Genomic DNA, 13,611 nt, shown 5'->3' with positions numbered 1-13,611 from the left:
CAATGGACTCTTCTAGCAACACCGAAAAAAGCATCAAGATGAATGTTGCCGGGGGCAGGATCAGCAATCAACCTTCCCCTAAGGCCCTATAGTATGCATTGGCCAGTTCACTATTCCTCTTACCGTGTCCAGAGTCCCGTCACTGTCCGTGCCGTAGGGCGCTACGCAAGTGAGCGTCCCGCTTCTCCCAGTCGGCACGACTTTCTCTAAGCCATCTGTGGTCTCTCCTGGAATCGGGCACTCCCAATTCCATGACCTCGTCCAGTGCGTCTGGGCAATACAGATCCAAATGCAGCAGGTCCAACAATTTCAGCAGTACCTTTGTACCAGCAGTATCAACACCAGTTCCCACAACTGCAGTAGCAACTAGTTCCACCTCAGCCAGGGCCAAAACTCGAATCGACCTAGAACTAGCCAGAACGTCAACCGATCCCCTCATCGGGGTGAGGGGACCTTGCAAGTACCAATTCCTCTCAGGTGTCAGGTCTTGCCCCGTGGGAGGAGAAACAGTCAGCACACTCCTCCAGTCTCGCAGGGAAATTTTAGGAGTAGGTCCAGGGATATTCAGCTCAACAGGACCAATCCACCTCGGCTCTCCCATTTGGAAAATGATGGCTGGCGAGGAGATAATAACCAGCTCAGATTTTGGGGCGTGAACTTAAGGTAGGAATCCCCCCCCCCGTCCCTTGCAATATCCAGTACGAACTTCACAACCAGGAGAACCTAGCGAGAAGGAACCAGGATCCACCCCGCGATAATGCCAAAGTACCAGACCAGATTGAAGTCAGTAGCACCAACGCCGAGCTGGTGAAGAAGCAACAGCGGAAACATCGCAAGACACGCCACCCCTCGACCAAGAACAGCCCGCCAACGAAGCCAGGCCGACAAGCAGAGCAAGCCAAAGAAAAGGAAGAAGTGAGCTCGGTGGCTACAAAGACTGCGCCTCCACTACTTTGCCGCTCATTGCCACTGTCTCCCGAGCTCTTGGCAATTCCGACGCCAAAAGATTTCAAGGTGCCCCCGTTAGACAAATATGATGGGTCATTCGACCCCAATGACCATGTGGATTCTTTCCAGTCTTAGATGCACCTAGTTGGGGTTGATGAGTCCTGCATGTGTGTGGCCTTCTCCACTACGTTTAGGGGGGGTAGTCCGAACTTGGTATCGAAACCTTGTGCCGGGCTCCATCAAAAGCTGGTCCCAATTTGCCAACATGTTTACTATGCACTTCATTACCAATAAGAAGTGCCCAAAGTCACAAGAAAGTCTTCTGAACGTGGTTTAGAGGGAAGGAGAATCAATTCGAAGCTATATAAAGTGCTTCAACGATACTTGCTTGCAGATACTAGACCTCGATCTAGTGGTGCGACTCACTGCGGCAAAGAAAGGAATCACCCATAAAGAGTTCAAGTGGCACGTAGTAGCTAACAAACCGAATTCCTCAAGTTGGCAGATCAGTTCATCGGTACCGAGGAGGAGATCAATCAAAAGATCAACAATCTACCGTCAAAAAAGAGGAAGAGAGAGAATGAATGAACAAGCAATGGTTGGCAGGAAAGAAAGAAAAGCAAGTCCACAAGCAAGGGAAGAAGCAAGTCAAGAAGCCGGTCCCCCTCGTGCACCCACAAGTTAGGTCGATGCTCTAGGACCCCACCGGTGGAGAGAACGAGCTGTACGTCTTTGAATGCTAAGCGATGGGAGATCTTAATGGCTATTAAGGATTCCTCCTTCGTCAATTGGCCTCCCAGGTTAAGGGGAAACCCCACAACAAGAAACCTGAATGTCTATTGCCATTTCCACTAAGATCATAGACACAACATGGAGAATTGCATGAATCTCCGCGACGAGATCGAGGAACTTATCCACAACGGGTACCTGAAGAACTTCATATTGCGGGAAGAGAGGGGACAAGTGGACCGACAAGCAGATCGACAAGGGGACCAGAGGAGGAATGGCCCTGAGGTCAGTAGGCAAAATGAACAACCACTGTGACAGTTGCTAGAGGAAAGACCAGTCTGCGGGGTAGTTAACATGATCACCGATGGGTCCATCATCGCCGGGTGCACATCAGTAGCTGGGAGGATCTCGGTCTGCGAACTAGATAATGAAGTGGAAAACCTGCCAAAGCGACCTCGACTCGAAGAACCGATATACTTCACGAATGATGATGTGCGCGGGATCTAGTACCCTCACGATGATGCACTAGTGGTGAAGCCAAGAATTAATGACTTCGAGGTAAAACACATCTTCGTGGACTCAGAAAGCTCAACAGATATACTCTTCAAGGAGACCTTCGACAAACTACAGTTACAGCAGAGCGACCTGAAATCGGCAAATACGCCTCTGATAGGGTTCAGCGACGAGGAGGTCATACCTCTTGGTCGAATCACAGTACCCGTGGAAGCCAACACATGGCTAAACATCTTGCGATTCGAGCACACGTTCTTGGTAGTCGCAACTCCCTCCCCCTACAACACCATATAGGTCGGCCTATCACGCATGTTTTACGTGTGATAGCCTCCTCTTACTATTTAGCGATGAAATTTCCAACAGACTACGGAGTGGTAATAGTGCAAGGTGACCAACTCGAATCCTGCAATTGCTACGTGGCTGTCTTGAAAGGGAAAGAAAAGCTAGCAAAGGATGTTGAGCTCGAGAGATCGATGGAGTATCCTGACGAACGAGATGCTCCGAAAGAAGAGATGGTCCACATATCAGTCTCTATCGTCGAACCAGTCAAGACCCTTCAGATCGGTGCCTCGATCAATGAACCACTCTGAACCTAGCTAGCCCATACTATTGTCGTTCTCACCAACAAACCCCTGAGGCAGATTCTACTCAAGCTCGAGGTGTTTGGGAGATTAACGAAGTGGTCCATCGAGCTGAGTGAATACGATATCCGGTATGAGCCTCGGTCAGCAGTCAAAGCTCAAGTCTTGGTTGATTTTGTAGCAAATTTCACATTCAGCACAACGACCCCGAGTTAACCGAGCTCGCTCACACGACGAGAGCTTCAACTAGTGCAGGGCCAGTCCCAGTCAGAGTGGAACCAACTTGGGATGAGGAGCCTTGGATCCTCCACATCGACGGCTTATCCAACCAGCAGGAAAGCGGTGCAGGACTGATATTGTACGGCCCAAGCAAGGTAAAGCTGGAGTACACTCTCTAGTTTGGATTTGAGGCAGAATATGAAGCACTGGTCGCCGGGCTAAGCTTAGCAAAGGAAATGAAAGCAAAGCACCTCATCGTATGCAGCGACTCACAACTAGTGGTTAACCATGTCACTAGTGAGTACGAAGCCCATGACCCCACTATGCCAGCTTAATTGGCCAAAGTTAGAGAGATCCTGCGTAGCTTCGTCTCCTGCTTTATTAGACAAATTTTGAGGTCCGAGAACGCTGAGGCGCCTTGTCCCAACTAGCTAAGATGAGCAGCAACACCATGCGAACTGTGTACATTGAGGACTTACTTTGGCTCAACATTCTCGAGGGGGCAGAAGAGGTTGCTCCCGTGTCAAAACGGAACTGAGCTGGATCGACCCAATTGTAAGTTATCTGCTACATAGGACTGTACCTACGGAACACAATGCAGCTCGGAGGGTTGAGCGCCAGTCAGCCAAGTACGTCCTCATGGATGGGCAGTTGTATAGAAGATCCTTCATGCTCCCTAACCTACGCTGCTTGCGACTCTTAGAGGCTGAGCATGTACTTCGCGATACCCATGAAGGCTTGTGCGGTGGACACTTGGGGGGTAGAGCCCACAAACAGAAAGTGTTGCGGCAAGGCTATTATTGGCCCACGATAAAAGCAGACGCACTCGAGCTCATCAAAAAGTATGACAAGTGCTAGAGGCATTTCAACATCCACCACCATCCTGCTGCTGATTTGAAATACCTCACCAGCCCGTGGCCCTTTCCGTAGTGGGTAATCAACTTCCTTGGTCCTTTCCCACTAGCAATAGGGTAGAGGAGATTCTTGGTTGTAGTAGTAGATTTTTTTACAAAGTAGGTGGAAGCCAAACCCTTGGTAATGATCACAACCCGCAACATACAAAATTTCTTCTAGAAAAGCATAGTATGCCGCTTCGGACTACCCGAGTACTGATATCCGACAATGGGAAGTAGATTGAAGATGTTCAGTTTCAAAACTGGTGTGCCGAGATGGGGGTTCAACAAAACTTCACATCGGTGGCTCACTCCGAAACAACCGGGCAAGTAGAAGTAACTAACAAGGCGATACTTCGTGGATTGAAAGCTCGTTTAGCTCGAGCCAAGGGATTGTAGGTAGACGAGGTGCCCAGTGTCCATTGGGCTTACCAAACTATTATTAAGACCGCCACAGGTGAAACCCCTTTCAACCTCACATATGGCATAGAAGCGGTGAGCCCAACGGAAATTGAGGTACCCACATTACGATTGGAGGCTTACGATGAGGAAGCGAACAATGATGAGCTCCGTACCAACCTGGACCTAGTAGAGGAGGTATGAAACCTGGTCTACATTCGGACCGCAGCCTACCAACAAAGATTAGCTCAGTACTATAATGCCTAGGTCAGAAAATGACAGTTTCGTGTCGGCGACCTGGTTCTTCGAAAAGTTATGGTACCTGGTCCTGGCATAGGCAAGCTCGGGTTGAACTGGGAAGGTCCGTACCATGTAAAATGGGTATTCGAAGAAGGCACATATGAGCTCGAGACTTTAGAAGGGAAGCAGGTACCTCAAACATGGAATATCGATAACCTAAGAAGGTAATACTTATGAACCCATGACTTTAGGGAAAAATCTCTCTAAGTCTATATGAATACCGAACTGGTTGAAGAAGATGACCAAATGGAGAGAGGACTGCTAGTCACTCCTGAGAGCCTAAGGGCTATGGTGCCAAACTGACAAAGGACCTCGACACTATGATAAGTCATAGTTGCCTCTTCGACATAGGCAAACAAGTCCTAGTCGCCTCTTCGACATAGGCAAACAAGTCCTAGTCGCCTTTCGGCATAGGCAGACAAGTCCTAGTTGCCTCTCCGGCATAGGCAGACAAGTCCTAGTCGCCTCTTCGGCATATGCAGACATGTCCTAGCCACCTATGAGGCAAAGACAGCTCGGGTGAAAACCCTACGGTGTCTATCCACCTCGACGTACAACAACGTAAGGTTAATCCCACATGGAGTCCAACTCGTTAGCTCGACAATAAGGGATAACCAACACTTAAGCAAGTGAGTAGCCCGTGTGTAGACATGTCAGGTATATACCTTACAGTGTTTGTCCACCTCGGCGTACAACGAACGAAGTTATTCCTACTTGGAGTCGTTAGCTCGACACTTCGGGGTAACCAACACTTAGAAAAATTTTACTCAAAAAAGATTTTGTTGTACTCACACACATGAAACCTTTTGAAGTATTGTGTTTCATTAACAAAAGTTTCGAGTACAAAAAAAACTACTACAATTGAGCTTGGAGGCTTGGGATATGCATTGTATATAGAGGGGGTCCAAGAAAAGAGGCACGTCTAAGCATTAGATCTGCCAGAATCCCCTTCAGTAGGTAGGTCGGTTTCCATGTGGTCCTTCTCCACGTCGTATCGGCCTGCCTCCCCCGACGGCCTCACCTCGAGAATTTCATCATCACTTTCCCCTTCGAAGGAGTCGGGTTCCTCGTCAGCCTCCTTCGCCATCTTAGGAGTGACGGTGGACATGGAAATAGACTTGAAGTCGAGCTCAGGAAGCTTCCGCTGCGTCAGCCTCCTCGATGGCATGATCTCTCTCTTGAACCCACGCCTTCTGCATGGCTATGTCGAAGATCTCGGTGCGCTCCTTGATCATTGCCTCGAGGTTCTCGTTCTCTTGGAGGAGAGCCTCCTTCTCTCATTTGAGCTTCTTCTTCTCCCCCGTCAGCACAAGGATCAGCTCCTCCTGGCTTCGAGCTCCCTTCTTGGCTCAAAGAACCTCACCCTGAGCTAAATCCAGCTCATGGTAAATCTTCTAAGTGTTTTTCTTTGGCCTCCTGAGCTCGCTTTAAGCGGATCTCGGACTAGTAGATGAGTGAGTGGATAGTGGAGTTCACCTAACAAATAGAAGCAAGCGTAAGTACCATTAACAGAAGAATGAGAAAGTAAACAAAGGGGCAGGTTACTCACCACCATAGAGTAACTAGCCACTCTTTCCTCGAGCTGACTCGTTGGCATGTCAGCCCATTCCTCGACCTCCGTAGGAATCACGACATCCTTGCTCTTAAGAAGCTCGAGCCGCGGAGTCATTATTCTCTCCTTCACTGAAGGGGGCTGAGGCTCGGGCACCGAAGTACCCTCAGGCTCGCGAGGTGGGGTCCCCTCGTCTTGGTCCTCGTTTAGGTCAACAACTAGAGGCTGGGAGCGAACCTCCTCCAGGAGCTTGGCCAAGATTGGCTCTAGCGCAGTGACCTCGGGTTGGAAAGGAACCGAAGAACTGGCCTCCTCTTGATGGGACCTCTTTGAGGCCTTTCTCTTCTTTCCCTTCTGAACACTCCTTAGAAGGTTAGCAGCGTCAACACCCGTCATACCTTATGCAAGAGAAAAGAAAAGGAGTTAGCCACAAATTGAATTAAGTGCAAAAAGAAAAAAAGGAAAAGTGATGTGTGTGCCGAGGTGGAGGCCTACCAGGAGGACTCAGCCCAACTCGTACAAGCTTTTCCTCAGCCAGGAAATCTTTTATTTCAAGGCGGAGGTCCCTCCAAGAGTTGATGGCTGCCCTAGTCTCAGCATCCGAACAAAGAAATACCTCATCTTCCAGGCCAACTCTTTGTTCGGGTTACCGAACAAAACCTTGAACCCAACGCGGAGAGAAATATAATAGCTCTGCTAGGTGTCCCCGCGCAAGCAAGAAGAGTTCTTCTTGATGGAGCAAATCGAACTAAAGATGCCAACAATGGTATGAATAGAGTTCGGTTGTAGCTGGTCAATGGTGATGTTGAAGAACTTAATGATTTCTATGATGAAAGGGTGGAGCGGGAAGCACACCCCAGCTACAAGCTGCTCCTAAAAAACTGCGATCTCGTGGTGACTGTGAACCCAAGGGTATTGACCCAAAGGAATACTAAAGATAAGGGTATCGGGGAGACGGTAACAAGCTACCAAGTACAAGACGGTAACAGACTACCAAGGACAAGGGTGTCGGGGATCGAAGTCGTCTAGATCCTGACCTTGAGAAGAAGATGGGACCCACCCTCCGGAGGTCGGTCGCTCTACCTGAGGATCGGGTTCCTCAAGCCGAGATGGCCCGACGTCAGGCAAAGGCATTTCTCCTAAAAGGTCTAAGGAAGAGCTCTCTAGCGAAGAGCTGGCCCCACCAGCGGGAGCCAAGGACCGACCAACAGTTCTCCCTCCAAATTGTCTAGACTTCACGCCAATCCACTTGGACTCGTCGTGAACTCCCCGCACTGGGTTGGAACCACTGGCATGAGGAGTGGGGGGCAATTGATGAAGGGTGATTTGGCATGACCTAGTAAGAAGAGGACACGTAGACGCGATCTACTTAAGGGATGGCAATTCAACCAAACGAACCCATTTCGCAGCATTCGGAGCTCAAGTACCCCGCCACCTTGGCCTAAAAAACCACCTTGGCGTAGACACACCTCGATACCCATTCTAGTTCGGGACTAAAGAATCAAAGTGCCGGTTCAGAGCTAATCAGCCAAAATGCCACATAACTTGCTCCAAAGGCCTCCCCAACGGGCCCCGAATTTCTCGAGATCACGATGAGGCTTGTCCTAGCTCCGCCTGAATTGGGGGTAAACGATAAACCTTATCAACATATTGCTCTCATTCAAAAATGGAACAAACCTTATTTGCACAGTCCGGAGATCCCGAAGCTCTATCGTAAGGCCATGGCTACTCCATTATATAAGGACATGAAATTTCAAGGAAAAAGTATGTGTGATTATTTTACTCACTAGCATTCAAGCACTCAAGATTCAGCTCACATTTATGGTAAAAGTATTGGCTTAAGCATTGGAGCGACCTCGCCGGGTCAGCTACCCCGAGTTCTCTGATCTACTATTCTGTAGATCGGTTCAACTCGCCGCCCAACCAGAGTTCTGGTCGTCTTCCAGCTAGGAGTATTTAGATCGTGCACCATCAATACCCACGGGAGGCGGAGACACCCCGGGCTCATGGGAAAGCCCGACCATCGTTGGTCCGAGTCTTTGGGCCAATGAGTGGCTGGAAGGTGTCGAGATACTTGGTGGGTGAGTGCCACTATGAGGGTGGTTTTGCCATTTTTGACACATTGTTCGATAGGGGACTTGGGGGTAGATGGTTGGCAGTACCAACTCCACAACGTGGGGTGATGTCCCCTCGACACCCCCACGGGAGGTGAAGAAACCTCGGGCTCACGAGGAAGCCCAATGGTGGGAAACGGTGTTTGGGCCGATGGGTGACCAAAAGGTGTTGATATGCTTAATGGGTGAGTGGCAATAGGATGTTGTAGGTTTGGTCGGAACGAAACACCTCTATACGTGTTGGACTACCTAGTGGGTGGTTTTGCGATGTAGTCCTGGGGGGCACGGGGTAAATGGTATTGGTCGGTGGTACCACCTCCACAGTATGGGGTGAGATCCCCTCAACGTACCTACAGGAGGCGGAGACACTCTAGGTTCATTGGGAAGCCCGATGGTAGGAAATGATGCTTTTGTAGAACTATCATTTTCCATTGTCGATACAGTTGACACAAAACTCCGCACCAGCCCCGTCCGGTGGATGATTTTTCCATTTTTAAAATGCTGCCCTAAAAGGGATGCGGGGTAGATGGTCGGTCATACCACCTGCACAACATGCACAACATGGGGTGAGACCCCATTGATGTCCTCGCGGGAAGCGGAGACACATCGGGCTCACGGAAAAGCCCGGCAATGGGAAACTTACTTTTGCTGAACCACCGAACTCACAGCCCCATTCTACCATCACAGCCCCATATGAGAGATGATTCCGATGTACGGCTGAGACGCGTTGTAAGCGTAAGGTTGGTGTGAGGAGCCAACTCCCAAAATGCATCCAAATGCCGTGATTTCAGGTTACATCTATCTGTCTCTTTCTCCCAAGTTGCACAGTTTTCAATCATTCAATGTAGATCGTGGTGCTTCTATTAACCAATCAGCAACCCATATTGTACTTTACTGATCTCGTGTAAACTTAATCTCTCCATCCATTAACCACTGACCGCTTGATTAAGATCTTACGGTATAAAGTGGTGTAACATAAAGAGCACATGACCTTTTTTCCCCCTTTTTTTTTTTTCTGAAAGGACCTGTTTTACCTTGTCAAACAGTCAACACCAACCCCTCTTTTAATGAAAAAATATTAGGGATATTATCAGGTACTGCGATAATATGATAATAATTTACTACTTTGACATTTATTTTAGGGTCCCACGACCCACGAGATAGATACTATTTTTATCACAAAAGTCAGATCGGAACCTGAGCTGTGTTGAAGGCTATTTAACCAATGATAACACGCCACGTCATCATCAAGCATATACCCTACAACTACTTTTCGAATTTCCTACTTCACACACCCACCTCACAGCACGTTGCAGCCGCACATCGAGAGCATCTCCCTCACTGCACTTGTTTTCATCAATGAGAGATATTCCTAATATACGGCGAGCGTGAGGAGGATTCCGTGGGATGGATGTTTGGATTCCTAACTACTTCACTCTCATTCTCCTCAGACAGCCATCAATTGCAGCTGATTCGGATTTCAATTTGTCGCTTCATCGAATCCCAACCGTTAAATACTACGGGGTGTCGCTTCATCGAATCCTCAACTCCTTATCAGTACCTGTAAGGAAGTTAGCAAGAGGTGGGGTCTATAACGGTGGGTTGTTTTAAATCCCCGCCAGCAATGCCCAAAAAAAGCAAACGAACGATAACACACTCCTACCAATGTTTTACTTCTTCCTGTTTTCTCATTCCGCTATCTGTTGACCGATCCTTCTTCCTTCTCTGTTCTCTTGCTTCAGCTTCGGAAGTTTAATTTTTTTTTTGACCAATTAGATCGAACAGAAGAAGAGGAAAATGGGTTCGTTCAGTGGAGTGGATGAGTTCTTGAAGCATTGTGAGCAGTCGGGAGACGCGGCGTATGGTGCCTTCAAAGCTTTGCTGGAGAAGCTGGAAGATCCGATCACCAGAGCGGAAGCTCGGGTCTTCTTGGCGAGTCTGCAGAAGCGTTTCGATTCGAAGGAGGACTCAGATCGATGTCTCCAGAAATTCCATTTCCGTATCCACGATATCCATCTTGCCGACCACCAAGGTTCTCTCCTTCTCCTCATTTGCCTTTTTCCACCTCTGTTTTTGCGCGGACATCGTGTTTTTCCATTTGGATACGGGTTCCTTTAGTTGATGACTTATTCTTTATTTCCGCTACTTTTTTTTTTTTTCTCTATTTGTGTATAAGTTTAGTAACTGCACAGTGGACCGACTCTTGATCAACCAGACATTTTTCGTTTTTCCTTTGCTTACTTTATCCGGTTTTGTTCTCATGTAGCCGACAATGTTTTGAGTTGGGTTCGTTCTCTTATTCATTTTAGCTACAAAAATGAAGGCTCTTATGGAATCAACCAGCGTTTCGTTAAAATGTTAGAGGCAGTTAAAGAAAAAAAGAACGAAACAGACAGAAATTATGTTGTTAGCTTCTGGAAGCAAGATCATCTCCGATATATTACTGTTTGTTGAGGCTGAAAGGGCACAGAATACACGAGTTGCACTCCCTTGCCACCTCAAAATGAAACAGAAAAGGAAAAAGGAAAATAGATAAAGAGGGAAGCGAGTTTGTTAGTTTTGTCCTCCCAAACTTCTTCCATGTGGAAACAAAATGTTTTAGAAGATATTATAATGAATTGAAAGACGACCACTTGATTACTGTCTCTTTAGAATCTGGTTCTCCTCTTACCTTGTGGATACAAGTCCTCGTTGTTAGCTCCACCCTGCAAAAACAAAATCTCCCAATTGTAACTGGGAATTGATGATATTAATCAACTGAAAGTAATCGAGGCACCTTGGTCTTTTCACTTGATCACGCCGCAGTGTGATTTGGTTCCATTTATGATATAGTGTCTATAATATTGGTTTAGTTGATGAAATTTCAGTCAATATTGTCATCATGTCAACGTTGCATTCAGTGTGCTGATACCCTTATCTCCCCAATTTCAGGCTATCAGAGGAGGAAGAAATTGACAATGATGGTGATCCCAAGCATTTTCATTCCAGAAGACTGGTCCTTCACTTTTTATGAAGGATTGAATCGGCATCCTAGTTCTATATTCAAGGACAAGATAGTTGCTGAACTTGGTTGTGGAAATGGATGGATATCCATTGCCCTTGCTGAAAAGTGGTCTCCGCTGAAGGTTTGTACTTTCTTTTTTCACCACTGTAATTTTCTGAGAGAAGCTGGAACTGCATCTTTGGTTCTTAACTCGTGCCTTGAGGTTGAGGACCTATTTTCATTCATGAACAAAAAAGGTTATTGTTGCTGGAGATGAATCTTTCAGTATTTTACCCTTATTTACAATTCTAAATATATACCTAAACTTTTGCAGTTTGTCATGAGTCCCATCTTTAAGAAGGGATGTATTATATTGTTATTTCCTGCTTTTTAGTAGTTTTCTAAGAATTGTCTGCACCACTGTTTTCAGATTTACGGCCTTGATATAAACCCAAGAGCAGTAAAAGTTTCATGGATAAATCTGTATTTAAATGCTCTGGATGAGAATGGGCAACCAATCTTTCAGTATTTTACCCTTATTTACAATTCTAAATATATACCTAAACTCTTGCAGTTTGTCATGAGTCCCATCTTTAAGAAGGGATGTATTATATTGTTATTTCCTGCTTTTTAGTAGTTTTCTAAGAATTGTCTGCACCACTGTTTTCAGATTTACGGCCTTGATATAAACCCAAGAGCAGTAAAAGTTTCATGGATAAATCTGTATTTAAATGCTCTGGATGAGAATGGGCAACCAATCTATGATGGAGAGAAGAAAACTTTACTAGACAGGGTGGAGTTTCATGAATCTGATCTGCTAGCTTATTGTAGAGATCACAACATACAATTGGAACGAATTGTTGGATGCATACCTCAGGTATTGTCAAATTATATATCTCCAAAAGATGTTTTGTTTTAAGTAACTAGTATATCCTTAATGCAATAAGTTTGTAGCTCAACTACTAAATGTCTGTAGGGATGCAGATTGATTGGACTAGAAATGGAAATTACCTAGATCCAAATTTTATCCACTAACATTCAGATTTTAATCAAATATTATCTGTCAGATTCAGATATTACATGTTCTTATGGAAGAATGATTAGGGTATTATATATTAGTGATAAAATAATCTAGAAATTATTTTATTGATAAGCAACTAGGAATTACTTTGTTATATTATATCATGAACAAAGTGACTTAAAAATAATTTCTATGATACTTGAATCTATAAATCTTTAATAAAGCTACAACATCGAAGCCAATTTTACTAATAAATATATGTTTAAATACTGTTGGCTTTGGATTGATTTGATTTGGGGTGGATGCATATTCAATCAAATTATACATGGATCAAATAATGAAAAATAGATATTATTTGCAGCCCTAATATCATGCACCAACACATGTATACATACATATGACTGATGCTTTGGTGTAATGGTAAAATCTTGGGCTTACATGCATGAGAATACCTGTTTGAGACTTAGATCATCCACTTTATGCAAAAGAAAAAAGAAATGCCAAAGCTTATGTCTATATCCAGTCCAGTCCTCCCAAGACCATAGATCACTGGGACCAATAATCGGTAATGGCCTTTTCTATCCACCCAATTTGGCAGAAATAGAGTAGGTCATGTAGGGAAGTTCCCTACTTGGAACTTCCATATATTTAATTCTTTATTGAAAGGATATCTTTATTTTTATTTTCCTTTTTGTTTTCAGATACTCAACCCAAATCCAGAGGCTATGTCAAAAATGATCACAGAAAATGCAAGCGAGGAATTCTTATATTCGTTAAGTAACTATTGTGCCCTTCAGGTGAGAAAAGCTTATGGCCAAGTTCATATTTCTTTCATTGATATTAGTAACTTGTTGGCACTTTGCAAATTACTAAAGCCCAAATCCAAAAAGTAAACTCTTGTACTTGTCAGTCTGGAAGTTTTATTGATATCTTGTGTGGCTGGTACATGTAGTGAACTTTGTTGTGCACAAACTTTATAATTATATGTTTTGTGTTAGGTTCATAATGTGACCTTTCAGTATATACCCAAAGTCCCACTATTTGACCCAAGGGTCTGAATGATAATATTGTCAGGTTTAAGAAAACCCAGTATGTACTGTTTATTTTGTCCAGGGTTTTGTTGAGGATCAGTTTGGTTTAGGTCTCATTGCCCGAGCAGTTGAGGAAGGAATAGCTGTCATCAAGCCTACGGGAATTATGATCTTTAACATGGGAGGTCGTCCAGGACAAGGTGTATGCAAGCGCTTGTTTGAACGTCGTGGTTTCCGTGTAACAAAGCTTTGGCAAACTAAAGTTATCCAGGTTAGTTGTCTTAATTATCTTTGATTTGGTTACTGCTAAGAGAGGTAACACAGAGAA

General features: G+C 45.4%; 1 protein-coding gene across 1 annotated transcript in view; it reads left to right on the top strand.

The window, feature by feature from the left end:
- Positions 1 to 9,832: 9,832 nt before the first annotated feature.
- Positions 9,833 to 13,611, top strand: part of MMT (methionine S-methyltransferase) — a 120,576-nt gene continuing 116,797 nt past the window's right edge. Inside the window, exons 1-5 of the mRNA XM_088947708.1 lie at positions 9,833 to 10,280; positions 11,180 to 11,373; positions 11,902 to 12,108; positions 12,954 to 13,049; positions 13,366 to 13,554. Coding sequence (XP_088803834.1) covers positions 10,046 to 10,280; positions 11,180 to 11,373; positions 11,902 to 12,108; positions 12,954 to 13,049; positions 13,366 to 13,554 — 921 coding nt within the window. The 5' untranslated portion in view covers positions 9,833 to 10,045. The remainder of the gene's footprint in view (positions 10,281 to 11,179; positions 11,374 to 11,901; positions 12,109 to 12,953; positions 13,050 to 13,365; positions 13,555 to 13,611) is intronic.

The sequence above is a fragment of the Nelumbo lutea genome, chromosome 5 (assembly GCF_056320005.1).
Source record: "Nelumbo lutea isolate HS-2025 chromosome 5, American lotus-T2T, whole genome shotgun sequence".
Lineage (NCBI taxonomy): Eukaryota > Viridiplantae > Streptophyta > Magnoliopsida > Proteales > Nelumbonaceae > Nelumbo > Nelumbo lutea.
Note: the sequence above shows the minus strand (reverse complement) of the source record. Positions and strands in the feature narration are given on the sequence as shown.